The 14,077-nt window shown below is 35.0% G+C and overlaps 1 protein-coding gene across 13 annotated transcripts in view; it reads right to left on the reverse strand.

Moving 5' to 3' along the window:
- Window positions 1-14,077, reverse strand: part of map4k3a (mitogen-activated protein kinase kinase kinase kinase 3a) — a 65,709-nt gene that overhangs the window by 7,579 nt on the left and 44,053 nt on the right. For 4 of the 13 annotated variants that reach the window (XM_077203727.1, XM_077203722.1, XM_077203723.1 and 1 more), the window contains 6 exons: window positions 13,739-13,797; window positions 10,103-10,165; window positions 4,261-4,319; window positions 2,165-2,203; window positions 1,344-1,418; window positions 490-541 (listed from right to left, as the gene is read on the reverse strand). In XM_077203727.1, the coding sequence (XP_077059842.1) occupies window positions 490-541; window positions 1,344-1,418; window positions 2,165-2,203; window positions 4,261-4,319; window positions 10,103-10,165; window positions 13,739-13,797 (347 nt within the window). The remainder of the gene's footprint in view (window positions 1-489; window positions 542-1,343; window positions 1,419-2,164; window positions 2,204-4,260; window positions 4,320-10,102; window positions 10,166-13,738; window positions 13,798-14,077) is intronic. The other 9 variants (XM_077203730.1, XM_077203724.1, XM_077203726.1 and 6 more) reach the window with 3 other exon arrangements.

Genomic DNA, 14,077 nt, shown 5'->3' on the forward strand with positions numbered 1-14,077 from the left:
GGGAAAGATTTTTTAAAAGTTTTAAAAAAGATATCTCTTATGCTCACCAAGGCTATATTTATTTGATCAAAAACACAACTTAAAATAACGGTTTTCTATTTTAATATATTTTAAAGTGTAATTTATTCCTGTAATAGCAAAGCTGAATTTTCAGCATCATTACTCCAGTCTTCAGTGTCACATGATCCTTCAGAAATCATGCTGATTTGGTGCTCAAAAGAACAATTTCTAATTATTATCAATGTTGTAAACAGTTGTGCTGCTTCCTATTTTTGAGATAATCTATTTTCAGGATTCTTTGATAAATAGAAAGTTCAAAATAATGTAAAAGTCTTTTGTCACCTTTGATCATTTTAATGCTGAATTAATTTCAACAAAACATAAATAAATAAATAAAATTCCCCAAACCATTGAATAGAAATGCAAGTTTTCAACACTAAAAAGGTTTACTAAAAACATTTATACCATATAACTTGTTTGGATATTTACCTTGGGAGGAAGTGGTGGGGGGACCTTAGGCCTCATGGTAGAGTTTTTCGTGCTGAGACAAATCAGACATCCAATTAGCTGAGTCACAATGCTACTTATTTATGTTAATCACACTACAACTGACAAAAATTATTTCAGGGCATTAACAGGATGTGCTTGGTTCCATCTGACACTGGACCAACAGGGGTACAATAAAAGACAGGAAACAAACAAATACGCATGCAATCAAATGCACCAGGAATAATTCACTCTAATGGAAATTCTGTTATTATTTACTCACCCTCACGTCATTTCAAACATGCATGCTGTTATTTTTGTTCGTGAAACACTAAAACCTTTGAAGAATGAAATACAGTGCAAAAGTGATATTGACTACTTGCATGGTGCTTTTTGGATTTTTTTTTTGGTGGTCACTAATAAAAGCAATTAGGTTTGGAACATGATGATGAATAAATAATAACATTTGTATTAGAAAAGCTTGTTGTCACTTAGAAAGAGTGTGCTATGAGTGTCATGATGATAGTAGTTCATTTGCATTTGAACTTAAGGCTAAAGTAGCAGTTGGATGAACCACAACATTCTTGAGCATGTGCTAGCCATGGCATTGCTAAATAAAGGGAAAGAGAGATAGTCTGTCCAGTAAGAAAAGAAAACAGACGAAAGAATGACTCCCATGGAACTAAAAAAGCCATGATATACTGGTAACATTTTCAGGGGACAGAATTTGAAACAGAATTTGATTGAAAAAAATGTCTCAGCTGCTTGCATCAAAATGTTGCCAGTGTATCATGATCGTGAAGTGATTTATCCTAGAGCAGCAGGGAGAAATTGGCTATAGAATCAGAAGAACTTACTGTTGCAATTCATCATCATGATCATCACCATCATCTTCACCCTCATCATCATCTTCCAAATGAGCCTCATGCCCCCTAATGAGGATTGAGAAGGTTGCGGCGATCATTCAATGAAGATTATCAATTTGAAGCAACACTGTTCGACTTCCCATGGGTAAGATTAAACCCTAATGGGCCATTCACATAGGGCATTCCGTGTAGTTTCTAAATTCTAGTCTACATAAATATGCACTAAACAGACTCTTTGTGACCTTTGTGATCCATCTCACTGTTTTTTCAGCATCTCATGTGATGTTCCATTGTTTTTTAACACAAGAATGCATCACTATTGCAAAGTAAATATTTTGGTAGCATAATAATCATTCTGATGATTCAGTGACATTCCCTTTAAAGATGGACTCTAAAATCAAAGTGTGACAAATTAATGACAGGACAATCCCAAAGATCAATCTAGAAATGCATCTGGAGTAAATTTCATTTAGAGGGACTAACTGGTTAATTTCCCCCTGAGGAATGGAAAACTAATACTGTGGCAAAAATAACAGATCTCCAACAAAGCATAGCCAAGCAAATCAGCTTTTGGTTCCACTCGGACAAGCACAAAAGGGCAAGGTTAGGTCACATCAAATATTGATCAGATGAAAACCAGCTATGCAGAGAGAGAAAGCAAGAGAGAAAGCATGAGAGAAAGAGAGAGAGAGAGAGAGAGAGAGAGAGAGAGAGAGAGAGAGAGAGAGAGAGAGAGAGAGAGAGAGAGAAAGAAAAGAGAGCTATGAGAGAGCACAGGAGTGAAGGACACAAACAAAGCAACGGCATCATACCTCTGGTGTAGCTCTTCTTCAACAGATTTCAAGAGGCTCCTGTAAAGAGAGAATTTAGCAAAAGAAAGATGGTAAGTAACAGGTGATTCTTTCAGTGCAAAGAGCATGTGGAAACACATGATGAACAGTTTTATAACACATCAAGGGATCCATTAGCTTTCATTGATTGAAGGCTAAATAAACAGGCATTTACTGCTAAATTGTCTCTGATGACACTGGGAAACTGTCCAATGCTTGGTTGTTAAATTTTAAGAGAATGTCCGCTTCCGACCGTCTAGAACCTCTGTTCAAATGTTGTTTATCTACACTGCGCTTCAATTATTGAACAGGAAGGTTTTCTGGACTAAAAGGGATTTAAAATAACAGAAAAAAAATCAGTAGATAAAAACTAGCTTCACATTTCCTCAAGAAAATACCAGTTCACACAAAGTGGCAAAAGCAGTTTTATGTTTTGTTTATGCATCAATAAAATGCTGCATCAGAGAAAACACACTGCATGTCTTACGGCCGCATACAAAGAACAACTGACTAATCACAATTCTATTTGTAAATGTATAAGAAGATCCAATTGCAATTCAGTATGCAAATGTAACGACGAAGTCATTACTTTAAATACAACGTGAAGGCTCAACATTCTATCGATGTAACCCGATGGAAACTATAACATTTAAATAGTGAATGAATATGCCACATTTTGCAGTTTTTGTAAAATCACTGAAAGACATGATAGCAATATAGACCAGAGCCACCAAAAATGCTCAAATTTATTTTCTGTGGACCATGTGCAATAGAGAAGACACCATAATAGATTTCTTCATCATACAGCCAAGGCCGAACACAGAGATATTCTTGATTCCTAGCCATTAGTCATTCAAGAACGGGTATTATTAAAAATTCATGTATAACTTTGATGAAGGTTTTGATCCACTTCAAATGTTGACTACTGTACATAAGGAAGGTCCCCCCTCATGGTGGTTGCCAATTTGAAATTGAATTACTAACTGTACACTACTCACTTTAATCTCACTACTCCCCCAATTATCAGGCACTTTTTGAATAAAAAAACAAAAACATTTGGTTGACAAATATTTCTGTGAATGCAGAATTTCTACAACAGTAAAAATCTGTTGTGGATTTTGCACGATCTCTCCTCCACACCAGTAGGTGGCGGTATAACGGTTCAATGGTGAGTGTCATTATTAAACTGCTCCAGTATTGGATGATGCTTAATATCCTTAAAATAATTTTGATTCAAATTTGTGCTTTATATTTATGATTTTGAAGTACAGTGCACTTTTAAAATTTAATACGGCACAACCACTTTTAAAATAAATTAATTAATTAATATGGCAACATGTGTTATTTATGTCATTATGTCATGTCTCTCTATCCTCGGAGCCAAGAGTGGCCTTCTCATTTTATTGTATTCAATAACCAAGAGCGCACAGGCCCCTGGACCATTCATCCAGACAATCCTATTCCACTATTCTAGTTATACTTTCCATCATTAACCAAACAGAGGCTGATTACTCTAGCCATGCATGGAGCGGACTAAACGAGAGCGGATGAGTGCTCATATATGGTGAATTGTGACGCTGAGGGGGTGTCTCTCGAAGTGCTCGGGACCCATCTGTTGACAAGAGCTGAGAGCAACACCTCAGAGCTCATGCAAAGGCGCTCACACAAACACAGAGGGAACGGTTTCACTGCCACTCCATCTGGTGTACTCGACCTTCTGTTCACTATATGGCAAAGACAGTCAACAATGCGCAGGGTGTGTACATTTTAATAGAATGACAGACATTCAGATCATACGCAAACAATCTGAAACAAAGTGTCACACTAGTGAGACAGCAATGTCAGGTGTGAGATAAATAGATGTACGGACAAATACACATGCATCATGAACAAACCCTGCATGTGTCTTTGAACTGTGAATAAACTCTCTTAGGAATAAATTCTCAAATACACAGAGATATCCAGATATGTATAATTGGTACATTTAATTTGTATTGTTTGAATCCTTTTTTTTTTTTTCAGCAGTAAAGCTTCGTTTTTTATTAATATAAAACAGTGTGACATGTTCTGAAACTTACTTATTTCCTCCCATGATGGAGCCTTTAGGGGATCCTTGCTCATAATCCATTTGTAAATCCTGCGGAAAAAATAAAAAGTTATATAGAGTATATCTTCATCTTATGCTTCAATTCATGCGGAATGCAGGCGTGTTTACACAGAGCTTCAAAACGATACATGAAAAGAGAACATGAATAATATGACCTGCATGAAATGCCGTTGACATTAGATTCAGGAATTATTAACTCTAGTTAACTCTTTGTTCGTAATTAGTGTTGTTTATTTGTATTAATCCTCACATGCAGTTTCATAATGCTTTTACACGTATAAGGTATATTAGTGAGTGAAAACGATGGAAGAGATGATGAGATGAGCATTCATCTACAGTGTATTAGCTCTACATCAGCAAGCAAGCACACATCTTGCCACGATCATCTTTTTTTATTAGTTTTCATTAGATGTTTTCCTTTGTGGGCTCTGACATCACAAAAGATAATTTGAAGAATGTTTTTATAATTCAGTGAAAGTCAATGGGGTCCAAACATCATTGACTTTCATTGTATGCACAAAAAACACAGACATTTTTCAAAATGTCACCTTTTCTGTTCCACAGAGGGGGGAAAAAGTCTTACAGGTTTTAAATGACACAATGATGAGAAAATTATGGCAGAATTTTCATTTTTGGGTGAACTATCCTTTTCAAGTTTAAAATCATTTTAGTACAACTTAACAAACATTAATTACATTATTAGAGTGCAAAGCGTCAAAAAAGATAAAAACAAAAAACAAAAAAACGTGGGAGATTACCAGGTTGGATACCTAGATAGACAATCTGTCTTTTTATTACTGAAGAACTTTCATTCTCTCTTTTTATGATAAAATACTATTAGAAATGTTGATTGCACAAGATTGCTGGAAACGAATTAAATTCATATTGCTCACAATATCCTCCTAATTAGAGCATTGTGGGTGGACTGGGCCATGTGCTATCTCTCCTCCCACTCACCAATATGATCATTCAAGCAGGCAATGACTTGAAATAACTTTGTGTTCATGACTTAATAGAATCATAAAAAAGAGGAAGTATCCATTAAATACCTTAGGCGCTGAAAAACTGCAACGTGAGGAATATTTCAGGAATAAAATGTTGTTTTTAAACTGATGGCATGCTGTCGATTACAACAACAATTTCAACTGACCCCTCCGTAGAGGAAACCTGTTTACAGAAAATACTGTAATCTTATAATGGAAGCTAGCCAGGAAACGAATACAATTTTCATCATGAACAACTAAAAGAAAAAGAAACAAGTTTAATTTAGCTTGGTAACCACATGAGAATACCAGAAAGGAGATTGAAGGAATGTGATCCGCACCTATATCTGTAACAAATAACCCAATGTTATTCAAACCAGAAAAATAGTTTCACCTAAAATAGACAATTTTAACATTTTATTTTATAATAAAAAAAATAAATAATAATTTAATAATATTGTTAAAGTATAATATTGTACTTATTATTAAATTTCGATTCCAATTCAATTAATTTGTTATTCTGATAATATAATTTGTAAAAACTGTAAGGAAAATAAAATGGAAAAAATGGGAAAAAGGTTGGCACACCATGGCTCCAAAAATGTGAAAAATGTAATGGTAGACTCTCACAGAGTTTTAACGTTTCGTGCGTATACCCAATATATGCACTGAAGCAGTCCCAATGCTGAAAAACACTGCCTTCGGAGGATGCATTCCAGGGTAGGAAAGCATCAAAACGTGTCCGAATCCAACCTTAGCTTCACTTCCTGAGGATACTTTCATCTGATAAATTTTTGATGTCCCACAATGCTGTGCATTTCATTCTGTGACAGTTAAGCTAAAAAATAAAGATGGCATCTGAAGGTTGTGGTTGGTGGTCAGTTTGTGTGTAAATGTACATTTTTGACCAAAGTTTTCCACTTTTGATGTCATTTCTAGCGTGGAAATTTCTATTGGGGTAATTAAATATTTGCTTAGTTATCACCAAAGCTTGCTCTATTTTGTTGTAGATCATTAAACCGCTTAACTGCCTGCAAAGTCATTGCCTGATAGGGCAGCGAGACAACAAGTCTGTGATGTCACAGATGTGGTAAACAGAAATCAGGTCTTAAAAAAACTGGAATATCCCTTTAAGGGAAACACTGTCTTATTTCTTTAGGGAAGTTGGCTACAGTGCTTCATCCATTAGAGGAGATATTCTGGCAGAAGATTTTTCTATAACAATCAGGTCACTGATTAAACCTGAGAACCTTATCTCCCTCAAACTCTTTCTTTCTTTATTTCACTCCCTTTTGCCTCTTCCACCGCTCTCTCTCTCATTTTCTTACTCTCTCTCTCTCTCTCTCTCTCTCTGGAATACAGCTTTTCAGCCATGCAAAACCTCATTGATTTTGCCCTGCAGATTAACAAACCAAATTTCCTTTACGCAGCAAACTGTCATATCCTTATTCGCTGGCTGCCTTTCTGCTGATGGGAGGCTTTTCAGAAAGAGTGATGGAGAGAGAAAGGATGGAAGAGTAAAAGCTAACAGAACATCCCCGACTATCCGCTTCACTGCTTCTGTCACCGCCTTCTTTCATCTCTCTGCCTTTGATTTCTTCATACGCAGTCAAAGACACCGATTCCAAGCATGTGATTCGCTGTGCCACCTCAGTGCGTGGGCTTCAGACCAGATGGATGTGTCACTCAAAAAAGCCTCAAAAACACAAAAATATGAAAAAGGGGGAAAACGTTTCTTTGCACAGGCATAACCCTGTGATGCTTTTAAAAACTTGGCAAACTACTGTATGCAACATCATTCTTCAATATTTCCCAGTCACTAAAATAAAAAGCCAAAAGGACAAAAGTAGTATCCACAACCCTAAGTAGAATGAGAAAAATGTAGGCCAACTTTTCAATTTCTATACTAAATTAATTCAGTGTCATAAGTATCTAGTATCCATCTAGTACTTTATATATATATACATACATACATACAGGGTATCTGCATTCTGCACACTTTTTAAAGTCAAATTTAAGGCTTTTTAAGACCTTTTTAAGACCTGAAGAAATCAAAATTAATACCGTACATTAGGGGTGCGCAATATTGACAAAAATATGTCTCAATATTTTCAAAGTTTTGTTGATAATTAGATGAAATTTATATTGTGTTTGTGTACTGGTACCATGGCTGGTTTAGGCCTGTTGTTGACAGCTGACACACAAAGATATATATATTTTTCATATTCTATGCAGTGGTCAGTTCACAGCAGTGAAAGAAATTAACAATGAAGAAATTAATTACTTAGAGGTATGCATCACCTTTTATGTTAAATTCTAAAATTCAAATTAAATTATATTAGAATAATAACACAATACCACTGTTACTAGTTAAATTAAATCAAAATCCATCTTTGCAGTGCAGAGGAGACACAGAAGCAGCATCAGAACTGGCATTAATATATTTACACTTAATTTACAATTGCATAAATAAAGCTACGAGATATTCAATTCTTTAATTCTTAATTCAATATTCAAATAAAAATATGAACTGATTTCTAATTTTAACATTTTAATTACTTTAAATGTGAAACTAAACCCGCCAGTAGGCGGCGGCAAGTTTCAGGGACTCATTCATTCAACCGATTTGTTCAAACGGCTGATTCATTCAGGAAGTGCAAGTGATTGTTCATTGAATCGTTAAAATGATTCATTCAAAACGCGGATTTCAGTCAAGAAATCATCGCTGTCTTTTGCATTAAGACTCTGCTACGGTTTCATTTTGAAATTCTCGTCAGCGAAATAAAGGGAAAACAAACAATATTGACAATATTGTTTATAAAATGTAACTCACAATGTTAATTAAAGTTAACTGTTATATAAATTAAAAATCATATTTGCTATTGTGCACGGGAAAACAGCCCTCTTGGTGATGTAATATTGTATGGTGACAACATATGATAAAATACAAAAACTTTATACGTCTATTAGGGAAAATACCTATAACTGCACTGACACATCACGCAGTGAAAGCAAGAATGCGAGACGATGCGATGTCAGCTCGCAATGCGCCCTCGTACATAGTTAACGTTACAATAAAACAATGATTACAATATCATAATAGACAATACACATCGCACACCACTACACACATAAAGAATGAACTTACAATTGAACTGAAATTAACCAGCTTTCTTCTCCTCTCCTGCTGTTTCCATAGAGGCTGTTTCGCGTGCAGGAGACAGACGTAATGCTGGGGCGAATGTGACGCGAAATGTCACGTGAACAAGCAAATGCACAAAGAACAAATAATAAATAAAAAAGTACGCGAATTAGATAGTTTTAATTTGGAAAACATTTAGATACGTCTAAGTCAAATTTCCATCGAAAATGTAAGACCTTTTATAAGTAAAAATAAGACTTTTTAAGGCCTTAAATTTTAAAAATCTAATTTAAAACTTTTTAAGACTTTTTAAGGACCCGCGGACACCCTGTATATATATATATATATATATGTATATATGTATATATATATATATATATATATATTTATACACACAAAATACTATTTAACAATTTGTAAATGTCAAATAAAGTTTGTGCATGTAACATTCATAATCTAATATACATGTTAACTTAAAAATCATTAATATCAGACGGTTTAGACTTTTATGATGCGTCATAAGTATCTTGCCATCTAATTCGAGAAGCAACATGAATTTTGTTCTAAAACTGATTTTATATATATATATATATATATATATATACACACACACAATTTAATTGTTAACTTAAACATCATTAATATCAGACGGTTTAGACTTTTATGATATTGTGAATATCATAAAAGTAATTATTAGATATTGTGAAATTATGCATTAAAACCTCTATAGAGCCAATGTCATGGCACTTATGACAGCAGTGTATGAGAACCAACAGACAATGCAACACCATCTTTGCAGTTTAAAGGCAGCTAAATGCACACAGAGACGAATCAGTATGCAAACAGAAGGGGGGAAAAGGGGCCAATTGGATTTCACTACGCAATTAGTATTGAGCACGTTCGGTGTTCACAATAACTTGGTGTTGAAACGGAGGGGTGAGGTTGTGTCCCTGCTGCAGAATTAGCTGATACCTCAAACAGACCGTGTGAGCTGGGTTTGTTGCGCAAAGCGTTGCTTGCTGAGGCAATGTTTTCCCCCCTCGCTCACAGACCCGCAGAGCACTTCGGTTTAACCGTCCCTGTGGGACACGCACAGGCACTTCAGACTCTTTTTTTCCCTCTCTCTCTCTCTCTTTCTCTCTCGCTTTTCTTGTTTTTCCCCATTTGTTCGCCTTCTCCGCCCCACTCAACATCCATTCCATCTGTCTAACCCTAATCTCTCTCTCTCCGTTCCCTCTCCTTCACTGTTGCTCGCTTTCAAGATGTGTCTGATTGTGACAAGTCCTAAAAATAAAGCCCCTCAAGAGGCCTCGACTACACAAAATGCTTTGCTTTGCAATTTCAAAGTGCTTTTGATTACTGAAAAGTGCAGCAATGTATCGACTTTGAGGGACGTGTCTAATAAAGCTAGAGGCTGAAATACCAAAATAAAATGGATTCAGAGATTTGGCATGACAGACAAAGGCAATTATATACAGGCAAGCTGAAGACACAGACTGCCATGATCTAAATATGATAAGGCAGCGGAATGAATGAATGAAATGAACAAAAGATATGAAAGTCACATATGGGAGGATGAGTTCACTACACAAGCGCTGCGAAGCGGACAAGATGCTACGAAAAAGACAATTAAAAAAAAGATAGGGGACGCGAAGACAAAGATAACAGAGTAAAATACACAAAAATACCAGATTAGATCTTGCAGTGTAGTATATTTCTTCGGCACAGTCCAAAAAATCGTCAGTGTCGGGCTGTTTAGTAGAAGGACCAAGAAACTTCAGTTAATCACACACACGTGACGTCCATGTGGTTTCACAGAAACAATAATTGATGGGTTATGGGCGGTTGGGATGGTTGCTGGGTGAAGATGCTTGCAAAGACCATGTCAACCAGAATAGACCTTTAAACAGGTCTGTGGATTAAATGAACAGTCCATAACTGCTGAAAAGTGGTGTTGTGGTGTTATGTTCACAGAAGTTGTAATGATTGTTATAACTCTGCTCTTTTACTATTACAGCAAGAATGCATTAAATTGATCAAAAGTGACAGTAAAGGCTTTTACTGTTCATTGTTACAAAAGATTTCTCTTTCAAATAAATGCTGTTCTTTTAAGAATGTCCATTAAAATATTAAGCAGCACAACTGTTTTTTCAGCACTAATAATAATAAGAAATGTTTGTTGAGCACCAAAATCAGCATGTTAGAATGATTTCTAAAGGATCATGTGACTGAAGACTGAAGTAATGGCTGCTTTGCATCACAGGAATAAACCTATGTAGTTTATATATATATATATATATATATATATATATATATAGGTAGTGACATTATAGAAATATTATCACTTGAATTTGTTTTAAATGTTTCACATTTTAAAAACCTTAACAACCCACCAGTTGCAGCAATTATGTACTGCTTCTTTAGAAACAGCAGAGCGACTTGATGTGACTTTAGGAAATCAAAAGAAAATCAAAGCGTGGGGTAAGTGAGGTTCTTCAGATGTGAGGTTACATTCAGAAGATGACATCATAAGCATGAAGCTACAATGGAAATCGACATTAATTTGATGTCCTGCTGTTAAAAATGATCTGGTTTATGAAAGGATGACAAATCCAGTTACAACATGAGAAACACTGAGTGCTCGAATGAGACAAAGATGAGTCAACGCTGCATTTTTCTGCAACGCTTAAAAGGAAGTCGTATTGATTAGATGCCACAGAAAGCTGCATCTAACCTTTCAATTATCGCGGTGGTGAGAGTGCGAGACAGACGTCTCAAATGCACAACAGTCAAACATGGTGTGAGAGAAAACAAGACATTTTCAGTAGACGAACTGGGATTGAGGTGTACGTGAGGAAAATATTACATAATAGTAAGTGTCAGCTTATAGGAAAAATCATTTGGAAGTGTTCGCTATACTTGGTTATGAGCTTTGTGAACTTCTAGACAGGCAGAGTGATTTCAAATTAAGCTTGACGTGAATTCACATTTGCTCTGTTCCAAAACCTAGTTAGCTCCCTATGGAGGGATCATGGGCACGACCCCAAAACCTGCATCTCATATATTCTTCATTGAGAAGCCAATCCCAGGACACACTGGCAAATAATATAGTTTAAACATAAACATGATTTTCCAATTTTTAAAAAAATCCTTTTAATATTTTTATTTATTTATAAATGTATTTGGGCTGTCAAAATAACGCGTTAATTTCGATTAATTAATCTGAGGAGAAATAACGCGTTAAAAAAAATAACGCAGATTAATCCATTCCGTTTTGACCTTTGCGGAGCCGTTCTAGCATTCGTGTAAAAAGAAGGAGGGAGACAAGAACGCGCTGCTTGGATCATTGTTTGGAACATTTACTTATAACAAACGGAGTTCGTCAAACTCTAAAGTACCACCTAAATGCAAAGCATCCAGGAGTGTGTGAGTGAGTCGATGAGTGTGTCTTAGAGAAAGCGCGCTTGTGTGTGTGTGTGTTGTAACTTTTCACGCGCTCTCACGTCACACAACCATTTTCTCACGCACAGAAAAATCTCGCACCAAAGAGAGGACACGGAAACAGACAAGACAGAGCACGTTACTTATGATATTAAAAAAATCTCAGCTCTCAGATTCTGTTAATTTTATTACGAAAATCAAACAATACCGTTCTGGCGCTTGTAAATGTGACATGACAGATTCCTATAGCAGCACGTGAACCGATCATCTCTAGCTAATAGTAAATAAACACGAATAACCAATGTTGAAAGATACAGTAGGGCAGCCTAAAACTTACCGAAATGTATATTCCTCGATCAATCAGTTTTTTTCAACCGCGAAAAGAGGTCAATAAAACAGCTGGAGAACAATTATGTCACATAACATTTAGCCCTAAGTTACCTCAGGAAAGCCATTTCATGACCATATAGCATGTTATAGTTGGCTATAAAAAAGAGCTATAGAGAGTATTTTTCAAAATTTATGTAGCCTACTACTATATTACGTATGTATTATATTTTTACTTATATCAAAGTTGTTATTTGTAATAAACACGCATTATATTTAATTTGAGCTATTTTTAACCTTAAATACTACCAGCTGATATGGCTCTCTGTATTTTTACAGCATTGGGTGAGATTTTTTTTTTCTTGAGAAAAATGAATGCCTATCTTGTGTACCTAATATTTATCCAAATGAGTCAATATTGCATCAAATCACAATAATTAAATTAAATTGAAATCGTGAAATTTGTGTCAAGCAATAATAATAAAAACGTAGCTTACCAGAAATTGTACCATGTAAACATTGTAAGATTGTGAATGCGATTAATTTAGATTAATTAATTACAGAGTATGTAATTAATTAGATTAAAAATTTTAATCGATTGACAGCCCTAAAATGTATACAATAACTTTGAGTGTTGTGTTTTTATGTTTGTTTTTTTACATTTTATATTATTATTATTATCATATAATTTGTATTAATAAATTATGACTGTATTTATTACTATTATTATTGAATTTAAATGGTTGTGTAATTCATAAAAGGTTTGCAATACAGACCTACGGCTGGTCTCTTTTTAAAGATGTCACAGACAATTATTGCAGAAATTAAAGCATTTTTAAAAAAAAGTGTAAAAAAGATTTAATTCAAAGCAAATGTACTGAAAATGTCAAATCTAAAGCAAATGTACTGATCTAAACATTTCATACAAAATATATATTTTTCAAAATACGATTGAAATCTGGAATTTACTAGAAATACAAAGGCATATGTCTAACCAAGTCATATTGATATCACTAAAATTGAGCCTTCTGAAAGGTTTTAAAGTAGTTTTTCCATTGTAACACAACATCCAATTTAAAAACAGTTTTCACATGTTGAATCTTGAGTGTTTAAGCTTTTGAATAATACCTTATGTATGATTATTACGAAAATATGTGATCGGGAAAAAAGCACAAAAAAAACAAATTTTATAAAAGGCAATTAAAATTATTTAATTCAAAAGACCAATCACATTATTTCAGTATTATTTAATAATAAATGTGTGTATTTTTATGCTTAACAGAGCATCACGCCATTAGCTTAGCATCATGCTAATGCCAAACTCTACTGAAATCAATTGAGTTGAGCTGTTTGTGTTGCGCACTAAGTTATGCCTATGTAGAACTTTTTAATTAATTGGATTCCTTACAAGGAAGCTGCCTATGTAAGCAGTAGGCAGCTCATTAGGGTTTGGAACAGAGCTAATAAGATGTAACCAAGAAGCATAAAGTGTGTTCTGATTGGTTGAATTGTTTGCCACCACAGGAAATCCCCAAAGCGAAGAGCAGCTCACTCACCGGCTCATGATGCGGTTTCGTCTCTATTGTTAAAGGAGGGTCAAACTTCACCTGACCGACTGTAAGAAAACAAATCATTTTTAAAGCAACAGTCCTACTTTTTCTGTATTGTACAGAAACATATCCACAGATGGGTTTTGAATGACATAAGGGTGAGTGAATACTGACAATCAGTCAGTTCATTGATATAACTGGTTGAAGTCTGAACATAGATAATCATATCATGAACACTAATTTCACACATATCATGAAAACCACACATTTCTTTAAGTCAGTATAGATGTCTGGTAGGTATGTTACAGAACCTAAAGAAATCCCCCAGCAGATATGCTGACAGAC

This window comes from Siphateles boraxobius, unplaced genomic scaffold, assembly GCF_051911475.1.
Source record: "Siphateles boraxobius isolate OS27281-9 unplaced genomic scaffold, OSU_SipBor_1 5, whole genome shotgun sequence".
Classification (NCBI taxonomy): domain Eukaryota; kingdom Metazoa; phylum Chordata; class Actinopteri; order Cypriniformes; family Leuciscidae; genus Siphateles; species Siphateles boraxobius.